The 13,362-nt window shown below is 39.6% G+C and overlaps 1 protein-coding gene across 4 annotated transcripts in view; it reads right to left on the reverse strand.

Moving 5' to 3' along the window:
* Positions 1-957: 957 nt before the first annotated feature.
* The window catches only part of QPCT (glutaminyl-peptide cyclotransferase), a 48,168-nt gene continuing 35,763 nt past the window's right edge, over positions 958-13,362 (reverse strand). For all 4 annotated transcript variants that reach the window (XM_063618165.1, XM_055243682.2, XM_063618164.1 and 1 more), the window contains 4 exons: positions 6,778-6,954; positions 4,391-4,490; positions 1,801-1,917; positions 958-1,597 (listed from right to left, as the gene is read on the reverse strand). In XM_063618165.1, coding sequence (XP_063474235.1) covers positions 1,452-1,597; positions 1,801-1,917; positions 4,391-4,490; positions 6,778-6,954 — 540 coding nt within the window. In that variant the 3' untranslated portion in view covers positions 958-1,451. The remainder of the gene's footprint in view (positions 1,598-1,800; positions 1,918-4,390; positions 4,491-6,777; positions 6,955-13,362) is intronic.

Here is a 13,362-nt window from a genome sequence, read left to right on the forward strand (position 1 = left end):
TGTCTGGTCTGAACAGGGAACACACAGAAGACAGTGGCCCCAGCTGACTTCATCTGTATGCCAGGAACGATTTCCTAATTATTTAATTGATCAAGTTTGTATTTCTAGATAATTGTTTCCTATAGCTAAAGACAACTTATGAATGCCTATGTATTTCCAGAAAAAAATGCTCTAACTAACTAACCAAACTGAATACCATATAATCCACCTACACAAAAATTGTCACAACTACTGCAGTACTACTGTGTTACCTTAAAATTGACTCTAGAGTTCACATTCAGCAGTCTTTTTCTGTCCTCACCTCAATCCAAAACCAAAACAGCAAATATATGCCTGGTAATCACATAGTTTAACAGGAAAAAAACAGACCAAAAAAATTGTAATATAGTTTGATTATACCTTTATAAGAAAAATCTGCATTTAAGAAATACGAGGAGGCTGGAAGCAGTGGCTCATGCCTGTAATCCCAGCACTTTGGGAGGCCAAGACAGGAACATTGCTTGAGCCCAGGAGTTCAAGACCACCTTGGGCAACATGGAGAAACCACATCCATATAAAAATACCAAAAAAATTAGCCAGGCAAAAAAATTAGCTAGGTAGTGCATGCCTGTAGTCCCAATCACTCGTGGGGTGGAGGTGAGAGGATCACTTGAGCCCAGGAGGTCAAGGCTGCAGTGAGCCATGATCATGCCACTGCACTCCAGCCTGGGCAACAGAGTGAGACCCTGTCTCAAAAAAAATAAAAATAAAAAGTGAGGAAAAACTAAAAAGCGAACTAATGGTGATTCTGTTAATATAATGGGATTATAGTTTTCTTCTTTTCTCCATTTTCCAAAATTTTTCTTATTGACTATTATTTTTACAATGAGAACGTTAAATTTGCCAAACCCTATAAAAATTGGACTATGCATTAAATTATATCATTATTCTTTTATATATAAAAAAGACATCACAACATAGCACTTAATTCTGATTTTAATTACCATAAAATTAACCCTACAAACATTTCTCAAATAAATCTGACAGCCTTCAAACTATGTTTGTTTTGTATTACATGTAATAGATTCCCACATATGAAAAAATCATAAAATGAAGGCTACATTTTCCAACCACTATTTAAGTACTGTTTAGAAGACTATCATTGAATAAATGAACCTGATTTTGCCTCATCGTGTTTATCTAAAAAAGTTTTTGAAATATATTTATTTTCCATTTTCTTTACACAGTCCCTCTTTTTCAATCTGTAAATAAAAATTAATGAGCAATTTAGGACACAATATCACAACACAATTATTCTATAATTGATCTGATAACCAAAGACACCTAAGAATAGGATGATCTATAGGACAGATGTTTCCACACAGCATTTGTCTGAAATCAGATTATTTTAAATGATGCCTTGACTTTTGAATTCAATTCTAGAACTAATTATCATAAACTAAATCCGAGTATTACAAATGAAGATATTCCAACACAAAGACTTGGAGGATTTTGTTTAGATTGTCAATGGTTGATTCATCCAAATTTTCTTCATTGTCATCCATGGTGTGCCAGACTTCAGGGAAAGGAGATGGTATCAGATGCAGAACTGGAACACCTATTAAGAAAGAACCAACTTGTAACAATGTGCATTACTCCAGTGAGTAAACTAGAAAGGGTCATTCTTCAAGCAGAGGGAGCTCTGTACCATATAAAGACAGCTAATAATTCATCATCATCTGTGTACTTTCTCATATCCCACTGTTGTACTCCAAAATCAGGCTGCGCACGCACACACACACACACACACACACATATTACCTCTTCTTAAAAATGGAATATGGTCATCCTGAATCACACCTCCATAACTGTAATTCTGGAAATACGGCCTCTCCAAAGAGTGATCCTTGAGCAAGCCCAATTCATGAAGTTCATGTTCTGTAGATGACAATTATACAGTAAATGAACAACTATTTTTATCTGATCAAGACTCATAATGTATCCTTATTTAAGGAGTTTGAAATCTTAGCACATGTGTCCGTAATTTGTAAAAGATTATGCAACAGCAAGCATGGCCACACCCATGACAATAAACATCTGGGTTGAACAGGGATGTGTACCTTTTGGAGCAGGAAGAGAGAAGAGTCAAATGTGGCTCTACACTTACAGGTGAGAACCTCCTTAGAGGTAGAAACTCAACAGAACAGTGGAGAGATAGAGAATGAAAAAAACAGAGGACAGGTAGGTGGAAGGGGGGAACACAGGTGCAGGTGTAGATGCTTATAGGTCCAAGATGCTGCATGAAGAATGCCTTAGATGAGATATGGGGCTTAAAAGGGGAATACTCAAACAGAGTAGAGATGAAGTATATCAAGTGGCCACTCTATGGGAAAGGGATACCTAGTGTGACTGACCTACGTCAGTGGTTCTCAAAGTGTGATGTCCGACCAGCAACATCAGCAACACCTAGGAACTTATCAGAAATGCAAATTATCTGGTCCCACCTCAGACTTACAGAAATTCTAGGGCTGGAGTCCAGCTATCTGTGTGGAAGAAGCCCTCTAGGTGATTGTGATGCACTTTAAAGTTTGAGAACCACTGGCCTACATAAGTCAGGTATTGTATGTTACAAGATGACAAGAGATTACATGAATATTATAAGACAACCAAATGAAACTTTCTAGGATAGCTAGGAACTAGCTAGGGTAAAACTAAACCAACTAGTAATCAATCATATGTAATATGATTCTAGGAACATTGAGAAAGCCCTAACTACCACCAAAAACAATATTCTTGTCTGTTTATTGATACTTATAATTCCTTTACCATGAGACACAACTTTTTCTTATACAACTAGAGATAGGGTTTGAAATGTAGATACCAATAGGAGGGGCACAATGGGTTAAAATTGAATGAAGGTGCAAGTTATTGGCATAAGTTCATTCTGGTACAGGACATAATAAAAGTGCACAAAATCCTTGAAAGAAAGCCAAACTCAGTTTCTCAAGGCTACCATCAAAGTAAGGAAAATATGCTGCAAGGAAGAAGCCCAAGAAGTTTATATTAATAACACCATTATAGTAATTCTTTCAAACTAGGAAATGAAATTTGTCAATGATGTGCATCTAAAGTTCAAGCAGAAGTTTCTCTAAGATTCTAGACAAATTCTTTACTCATGGCAAAAGTGTGAGTTATGATGGCAGTGTTTTTCCCACTGCTTAGAAGTAATACAAGTCTATCTTGCTCCAAGAAGTTTCTGTGGCTAATAAGGAATTTCTAGCATGAAATTCTTGCCTTCAAAGCAGCCCCCTGGCCTGGATTCTACAATAAAGATCAATCTCATTTTCATCTTTCCCTGATGCCTGAAGAGTTTGCTTTGTTTTGTTTTGTTTTGTTTTGGGTAGGGTGGTAGTACAAAGTTATTCTCCTTTTCTTTCTCCAAGCCCCAAGCTCCTCTCTTCAGCCATAGATACATACATTTCTTGGGCTGGCCTGGCCTGACCTGGTCTGGCCTAGTCAACTTCCATTTATTTGACTCTAAATCTTAAAGGATCTGGCTTTCTCTTCATCCTGATCTCTTGCTTCTTTGGAAAATTGGCAGAGATTGTACTAGATTTAAGGGAAAATAATATCTGGATAAGGTAGAAAATAGAAGATGGCAAAGACAGAGATGGAAAAGAAAAACTGAAGAATATCTTTTAGTATCATTATAAGGACATCATATTCAGTATTAGCCAACATGCTTTGTTGAGTAAACTTTCCTCTCGAAATGCATTCTACATGCTTCAAACAGGACTCTGGGAAAATATTTTCAAATATTTTCAAACCATTTTTAAGGATGTGCAAACATGAAATATAGTATTTTGTTTCCATTTCAAAATATAGTTTCATGCAGGAAAATAAACTGGGCTTACTACAAAGATGAATAATTAATCAATTAAGCAAGAAAAAAGCCAATAAAGTATATTACACTTTAAATCATACACATAAATTATAATTTTTTTTCTTTTTTGAGATGGAGCCTCACCCTGTCACCCAGGCCGGAGTGCAATGGCACCATCTTGGCTCACTGCAACCTCTGCTTCCCAGGTTCAAGTGATTCTCATGCCTCAGCCTATCAAGTAGCTGGGATTACAGGTGCCCGCCACCACACCCAGCTAATTTTTGTATTTATTTTGTATTTGTTTAGTGAAACTCCATCTCTACTAAACATGAAACCCCCGTTTCATGTTGGCCAGGCTGGTCTCGAACTCCTGACCCTAGCTGATCTGCCTGCCTTGGCCTCCCAAAGTGCTGGGATTACAGGCGTGAGCCACTGTGCCCGCCCAAATTATAAATTTTAAATTTTAAAATGTAGTATCTGTCAGTAGCAAGAAATTATGTTTTATTCATTAATAACAGTGGTGCTTACCAATTGCTTGAAGTCTTTCAAACCATCTGGCTGAGTTTGGAAAAAAATTGGGAAACATTGGGTTTGGAGCTCCAATCAAATCCAATAAGACCAATAAATCCTGAGGGAGAAAAAGTAACGTTTAATCACCATCACCAAAACGCATTTTATATTCATCAATAGGGAAATACGATCAGTCAAAATTAACTGCATTTCAGTAATTGAGAATAATATGGCAAGCTATATGAATGAACCAAAGATTTACTAACATTTTATGCTAATTATTTTGGGGAACTCTTTAAATCTTGCTTATGTAATGTGGAAAAATAGCAAAGTATTGATTATTTGTGTATGAAACTCCAAAAGGATATCACTAAGGATAAATTACAAAGAAGACATTTGGATGAATATTTTGTGAACTTTAAAAGTATACATTTATTTTCAGAAAGGAGTCCAAGCCTATCTGATCTTCTAATCCTCTCTGTTTAGCCATTTTATCCTTAATCTGTAATGATAAAACTCCTAAAGGAAGGCACTTGGATAGTAACTATTTACTGATCAAGTAGTATCTAAGAAAAATTCCTTGTACAGGAGCTATATAACATTGTGTCTCTGGATCTCCATTTCCTTGTGTATCAAATAAGAAGCTCAAACTAGCTGATCTCTAAAGTTTCCTTCTGGTTATAGCTCTCTATCGTCTCATCACGAGGACTCTCTGAAGACTACTCACTAGATTAAGACCTCCTGATTTATCTAAGTAAAATAATGTGTGGATAAATATTTAGCATACATCCTAACACATAGTAGATAAATATTTTCAGAGTCTGTGATCCTAAAGACATAGTATGAATAAATTCATAAATGAAAATTCAATATATTCATCGTAGGAAAAAATAGGCTTCTTTGAAATCACAACATATTCACAAGGTTGGATAATCTATTAAGGGTTTGTTTCTGGAAAAAAAATGATCTTCATTCAACAAATTTATTTATCGATCCAAATATATGAATCACTGTGGCTTCATATATTTGGACCGATAAATAAATAACTTTGTTCTACTACTGATCAACCAGGCCTCTCCTCTTGTGAATATGTTCTGAATGCTTTTTGGGCACTTGGGCACAAGTGAATGAATGAGATGCTGACCACATTCCCCGGCCCATTAGGAGCTGCCAATGGATAACAGGAGGGAGCAAATGCCAACAGGAGGTGTGTTAGGGTCATAGAGGACACAGAATGTGACCATTTGGACTTTTATAGGGTGAAGGTCAGTGATAGGGCAATGGATAGGAATGAGTGGGGGTGCTGGGAATAAGCTATCAGTTCACAGATGGGGTGAGCGTCAGGGAGGGATGAAGGCACTGGGGAGAGTGAAGTCTCAAGGGTAGCATGAGGTTCCAAGCCGGGGTTAGTGAAGACGTGGGGACAGAATGAAGATCGAATATGGGAAGAGAGTCAGAGTCAGGAGAAGATGCAGGAGTCGGGGGAGGGATTAGGGATGGAGTGTGGGCCCAGGAATGGGGATGAAAATGAGGCTGTGTGTTGCACCCATTACTTAGTAATAATAGTAGGGTTTTAAGGCAGCATTAAAATATCCCCACCCCCCATGTCAAAAATGCCACATCAAAACCAACACATCAAACTGTCATAGTCACACTGGAGTCACAGTAATACTTTGAAGCCACCAAGGAAATTCTTCACCCCCACCCCTCTTTTATTCCATTTCCCAAAGCCCCATGTTCTTCAGACTTATAAAGGCCTGAAAGAAGGGGTTTGCTCTCTCCACCTCCATACAGTACTGGGGGAATGTGCTCCCATTGGGCCCAACTGAATCTGATGTTCCTGTAATCCAATTTTTTACATGATTTTATCATTTTAATTAAGCTCAGTCAAACATGGCTTCTAACCAGCAATTTTTCTTTCTTTCTTACTTTTTTTTTTTTTTTTTTAACAGAGTCTCCCTCTGTCTCCCAGGCTGGAGTGCAATGGAGCAATCATAGCTCACTGCAGCCTCGAACTCCTGGGCTCAAACAATCCTCCTGCCTTAGCCTCTTGAGTAGCTAAGATTACAGGCATACACAACACCCAGCTAATTATTTTATTTGTTGTAGAGACGAAGTCCCCCTATTTTGCCCAGTCTGGTCTCGAACTCCTGGGCTCAAGTGATCCTCTCACCTCAACCTCCCAAAATGCTGGGATTACAGATATGAGCCACAGTGCCAGCTCAGAATCATTCTTTTTAGCTCTGGGATTCCTCAAAAACCCAATGCCTGCCAAGGAATGTTCTATCATAAACACTGTGCTCCAAGGATGCTGTGGCATTTTTAGGTCTTTACTTGGCTTTTGCAACCTTTTCCTTGGAGGCAGAGCCTACAGCTACAGTGCCATGGAAATTGCCCAGACTAACCATGCCATGCAGTTGGCTGGTGCCTCTCGCTCCAGGTGGGTGTGGGGTCGATGCCATCTTTGCAGCTAAGTGTCGAGACCCATAGAGAGAATCTTGAGGAGACCAGTGAAGAAAAGCCTCTTCCCCATCAAAGAAGATCAGCTGGAGTGACAAATCTGGCTTGGAGTCTGAAACAGTCTGGTAAAAACAACAATAAAAATATAGCAAAAAAATACAGTGATGATGAAAAATAGCATGATTTTCTATTAATTGGGCAAAAAGATAGATGCCATAAAGAAAGGAAGATACAAAAGCAAGTGAAACTATGGCAAAATTTATTCCACACCACTTCCTCTTCAAAAGTCATCACACCTCCCACAGTCTTCACCCATATAAACCACCTTCTTCCATTCCCTCTGAAAATAGAAGTCTTTTATATTTTTTCTTACTCCTCACAGAATTTTGAAACAATGAAAGTGCTGTGATGAATCGTGTGATACACCACCCACTTCCCCTACAGGAGGGTGTATTGCCTCAGCTGCTGGAAGAGCCGTCAGTCACTTTAGGAACTGCCTCAGCTGCACATCCTGGGAGTGTCCTACATCCAGTGCTGACCTACACGGGTACGGGGGGCTCTCTAAAGAGCCATCATATCTCCAGAGCTCCCCAGGGGTTGGCTGAGGCCGTTGTTGAACCTGCACTGCAGCTCGACTTCTCCCTCCATCCAACACCATTTCTTTCCCCTCCCTGATACCTGTGTTGATCCAAGGCCACTCCCTAATAAGTGACCTGAATGCTAAACTCCGTATCGGAGGGTGCTTCCTGGGGAATCCAACCTGAAACAACTGTAAATCTTTCTTGCTTCTCACCTTATTTAAGTCTTCAATTTTGTACTGAGTCTAGCTTCAAGAGTCTGCCCTAGGAATGCTACAGACACAAAGAATAATAATTACAGTGCTTCCCTTGAAATAGCCTATACTTTAGTTGGGTTGGCGTGAGATAAAACAAATACATGAGCATGGCAAAATGTGCCACCAGCCACAAACGTAACATAAAAGTCCTCTAGAAATTGGACAGAATGAGAAGCAAAATCCTGGGGGTGTCGAGGAAGGCTTTATGAAAAATACAGTATTTGAATGGAACCAAAAAGAGTGACTAGGATTCTAATTTATTTTACACTTTCCTCTGTCTGACAATAACCCCTGTCTTTCAGATTGGTCCTGGTACTCTAAACTCCAAAGTCCTTCAATCCCACTGGAACCCCTAATCTACTGAATGTTTCACCTTTTCACAGTCCTTCACCCCCATAATGTCCTCACTTCACTCTATATTTGGCTTAAATTCCAGTCAATCATGCCAATCACTTACTAGCATACACCCTCAACTCCCTTGCCCCTCTCTGCCTTGGTCAAACTTTCATGGCAAAAACATACTCTACCTACTTTGTGCCAGCACTCATGCAGCTAAACCTCACCAGAGAAAAAAATATATATAACCACACTGTCTGGCCTTGCTTAAAGTTCATGACCACAAACCTCACATTGGCCTTTCATGTTGACTGGCAAGTCATGCTGTATTTTCTTAGTTCAGTCACTCTGGCACTCTTCTAGGATTTCACATTCCTCCTCTCCCTGCCACCTCACCCATCTTCATTCCCAACCAATGACCTTGATTTCTTTCTGTCATGCTCATATCAGATGCCAGTCTCTCTGCTTATGCACAAAATCCTATCCTCTCTCATCTGCTCAAGGACATTGCTCTAGCAAATACCGTTTCTCTCCTACATCATCAATTTTTCTATCTCTGCTGGATAATTCCCATCGGCCAACAAACATGCTGTTGCTTTTCTCATCTTAAAATATTTGACCTCACTATCTCCACCATCTACTGCCCAATTTTGTAATCCCATTTATAGCAAAACCCCTTGAAGGAGTTGTCTATTCACACTGTCTCCTATCCCGCTTCTTAAACTTAGCCCAGTTGGGTTTTATCTCCACCGTGTACTGAAACTGCTCTTGTCAAGAATACCAATGACTCTACATGGCTACATCCAGTGGTCAACTCTCAGTCTTCATCTCTCTTGATTTATTGTCAGCATTCGACACGGTTAATCACTCCCTCCTGGCTACACTTGCTTCATTTGGTTCTTAAGATACCATATTCCTCCTATCTTAGCACTAATGGCTCCCTTCATCTCCCTTCCCTCTTAACACTAGAGACCCTCGGGGGCTTGCTCCATGGTTCTCTTCCCTTCTCTGTCCACACTCACTCACTCTCTTGATATCTCTTCTTGAGGCTTTAAATCATCTATGTGTGGGTATGTGTATATTGTCTTGTGTGTGTGTGTGTGTGTGTGCTGTGTTGTGTGTGTGTATTATTATATATATAGAATTTTTAATATAATTATTTAAAAATAATAATAATATTGTAGAGATGGAGCCTTAGTATGTTGCCCAGGCTGGTCTCTCTCTCTATATATATATTATATGTTATATTGTATTATATTATAATAATACACACACAACACAACACACACGTATGTATCAATTCCAAAAAATATATCTCCAGCCCTGACTTCACTACCGATCTCCAGACTACATATTCAGTTGCCAAATGAAGATCTCCACACAGACGTTAATAGACACCTCGAACAAAGTGTCAAAACTCAACTCCTGAGGTTCCCCCGGAAATCTGTATTGCCAACCAAATGGATGGCAAAACCACCCTTGCAGTTACTCAAACCAAAAACCAGTGGGCATCTGTCTCTTTCTGTCCTTTTCCATATACACAAACATCCCAATCCAGTTCGTCCTGCCTCTGCAAACCTATTTCCCACCATTCCTCACCACAGGCCTCTCTTTCATTTGCTTTGTTTTCTTTGAGCCTAATATGCTTCACCATTATGTGGTCAAGCATTCCAGACGCTATCACACCTTTATTTCTCGTGTGTCTGTCTGGTTTTGTTTTTTAAGAATCAGCCGTTCTGGAGCCCTCTGCTGCCTGCTCCAGCCTGGACCAACCACTAGGCCTGCTGCCCATCTGTTTGTTATCTTAGGGCTCCCCTCACCATCACCCTGCAGATTTCTGCCCCTCCTATATGGGACCCCCAGTGAGCTGAACTCCATGACTCCCTCTTCCTTGATTTCTTTCTTGATTTTTCTGGAGCACAGCTTTAAGCAACTTGTGGGGGGAAAAAACACAAAACATGGGAGTGAAACTTGTTGAGATTTACCTCTGAAAATGTCTTCATTCTATTTTCCTATTTAATTTGTCTGGGTCTGAAGATTCTGGGTTGCAAATTATTTTTATTTAAAATATTTAAGGCATAATTTCATTGTTTTCTAGCTCCCAAAGTTTCTACTGAGAAGTCCAGTGCCATTCTCATTCCCAATACTTTTTATATGACCTACTGGAATTGTTACAATTGTTCTCCAGAAGTCATAATCATCTCCTTTTTGTCATTCCTCTTTCTTAAAAAAGATATTTCTTCTACTTTAGCATCCAACTGTTTTATTGATTTATTTATTTTGAAAATAGAAATTTTAATTTCCAGAAGCTCCTTCTTATTGACCGATTGTTCTGTTATTGCAGCATTCTGGTTTTGTTTCATAGATATAATGTCTCCTCTTATCTCTGTAAGAATATTAGAAAAGTGTCCTTTAAGTCATTTTCTGCTCTATTTCCTCCAACTTCATTTTAAATTTGTATTATTTGTTTTGCTTTCTTTTTTTTTTTTTTACATTTTAAAAAAGTATTTATTTATTTAAGAGACAGGGTCTCACTCTGTTGCCCAGGCTGGAGTGCAGTGGCTCAATGATAGTGCACTGCAGCCTTGAACTCCTGGGCTCAAGCAATCCTCCTGCCTCAGCCTCCCAAGTAGCTAGGACTACAGGTGTGTACCACCATAACCAGCTAATTTTTTTTTTTTTTTTTTTTTTTTTTTTTTTTTTTTTTTTTTGGAGAGGGAGCCTCACTATGTTGCCCAGGCTGGTCTCAAACTCCTGGCCTCAAGCAATCCTCCCACCTCGGCCTCCCAAAGTACTGGGATTACAGACATGAGCCACTGCTCCAGGCCCTTTCTTTCATGCTGGAGTCTGTCCTCAAATGTCTGGTCATCCTTTGTGTTCATTCATGTTAAAGAATAAGATATTAAAATGCTGGTTGGAGACACAGATTGGTTGGCTTCACTGCAGGGCAATCTGGTGTCCAGCCAGTGTTTTCATTGAGGATTACTGAATGTCACCATCTGGGATTTTTCTGCAGGGTGGTTCACACTCTCTGAAGAAGAATCTTCCAGTTTCCTATCTGATGGCTTTCTGGTGCTGAAGATGGGAGAGAGACTATAGATCTCACTGTTCAGTGTGTAGGTTTTCACCTAATCTCCCCAATTTCCATGGGGTGCGTCACTGTCACCCTCCTCTATACTTGCTATTCTCAATTCCATAACCTCCCTGGTTCAACTTCTCTAGAAAAATATTTTCTCGTCTGTGGAAAAGGCACAAGGGGCACTCACCTACCTGCCTGGTGTGGGGTGGGAATCTCTACATCCACCTACTCCTTAGACAGACTTACAGACACTCTCCACTCTAACCCCTTCCTCACTTCTGCCTTCTTCAGCTTATCACATCTCCAATCCCTGAGCCTTTTTAGGATTCTATCAGGGAAACCACTGGCTTCTTCCATTTCTTCCCTCTCCAGGAGAGTGTGACTTCTCTCCACTCTGATATGTCATCTGCCATTTCTCCATCCAACTTCTGTCTTCATATTGTGGTTCCTATTCACAGATGTTCTCTAGTTTCTTCAAAAAATGGAGTTTCCCTGATTGTTTTAACGGTGATTTCAAAGGAGAAAAAAATTGTCTTTATCATCTGAAAACTAAGTTAATTTTGTACACTAATCATTTCATATTGCTCCTTAATTATACCATGAGGAAAGGACAGTTTAATTTGATTTGAATCCTCCATAACTCCTGGAGAGCATTAAGCAGAGGACAGGTTTGTACAATATAAATGCACTCAGGGTTTAATAAGCATTAAATAATTAAACAGATTTTCTCATTGGCAAAAATTGTAAGGTGCTTACTTCAGTAGAGACATTCTAAGCTTCCAGTTGTTTAAAGGGCCTTGAAAGTTCTAGCTTCAAATCAGACAACATAATCACAGAACAAGAGGGCAGAACGGGACCGGTTGGGAAAAGAGGCATTCTGCTCATGCCCAGGGCAGAGGCAAACGGAGATAGTTTTTATCTCTTGCAGGCTTGACAGTTCAAGTACCTCAGTGAAACTTCAACAGCTGGGTGACTCCAATGATCAGTACAATGATTTACTTTCATTCTGTTTGCCTAATATCCATTCATTTAGCCAGCAATAAACTGTTGTGGACATAGAAAAATATTTTCTTATCTGTGGACTTCATCCTGAGTCCCATGAGGCAACCTGCTCTTTTTGCTTCATTTCAGGAATGGCAGAAAAATAGCCATGGCCTTCGCTGCTAGTAACTCAGCCTAGTACCTTGGAGCTAGGAGAATCTGACTGGCCTGATGTATGAAGGTCTTCATGGTAACACTACAAATGCCTAATTACCAGCGTTCACATAGTCAGTGGGTTATCTACAGTCTTTCTCCATTCAAGGCTGTATCAGTTAGCTAACGTTGCAATAACAGAATAGAATAACACCCCATCAACACAGTGGCTTAAAATACCATTATGTATCTTCCTGGGATACATAACCTCTGTTGGTCAGCTAGGGAGCAGCTGATCTAGAATGGGTTTGGCTGGGGCAGCTCTGCTTCACTGTGCAGTCAGTGAGGTTGGTTCTGCTCCAGGTGTCTCATCCTTCTGCTGGGACTGGCAGGCTAGCAAGGGCATGCCATTCTCATGGTTATGGCAAAGACAGGGGAGAGCAAGCCCCATGACACAAGCACACTTCCGGCCTCTGCTTGTGTCACCTCTACTAACATCCCATTGGCTAAGGTAAGTCAAATAACCAAGTCCAGAGTGAAGAGATGAGGAAGTACAACTGGCTACAGTGGGAGGATGCAGCAAAGTTACCAGGAAAAGGATGTGGATGTGTAATGACAGTCCTATTACTTGAGAGAGGTGGGGCTATGAAGAGTTGGGAATAATCCAGTCTACTTATCCAGAGCTCTTTCAGGTCACTTCCCACCACTGTCTACCCAATCCATGACAGCTGAAGAACTTAACTTCTCAATACAAATGTAGTTAAAACATATAACTGGAAGAATAAATCTGATACTCTCAAAGTCTGCATTCAAAAACAGCCTCTTAAAAAAATCTGCCACCTCACCATTTATCTCTAACAGAAAGGATTACTATGAGAATGTATATGTTGATTAGAATTTTTTTAATGATGACTCCAATCCAATAACTCATTCAGACCTTTCTATTAATATTTCTGGTCACCAAAAGCAGATATGAGCTATATGGGAAAAAGCAAAGGAGTTCACTCAGAGAAAATACATCCGTTACACAGAACAATGTCTTCAAGTCATACTTCATTTTGTGTCCTTATACTAGAAGTGCAAATATGAAAAATTAAACTTTTGCATCAGCTTCTGAACACCTTCATCCAATTGCTGGGGAAGGAA

The sequence above is a fragment of the Symphalangus syndactylus genome, chromosome 14 (genome assembly GCF_028878055.3).
Source record: "Symphalangus syndactylus isolate Jambi chromosome 14, NHGRI_mSymSyn1-v2.1_pri, whole genome shotgun sequence".
NCBI classification, from domain to species: domain Eukaryota; kingdom Metazoa; phylum Chordata; class Mammalia; order Primates; family Hylobatidae; genus Symphalangus; species Symphalangus syndactylus.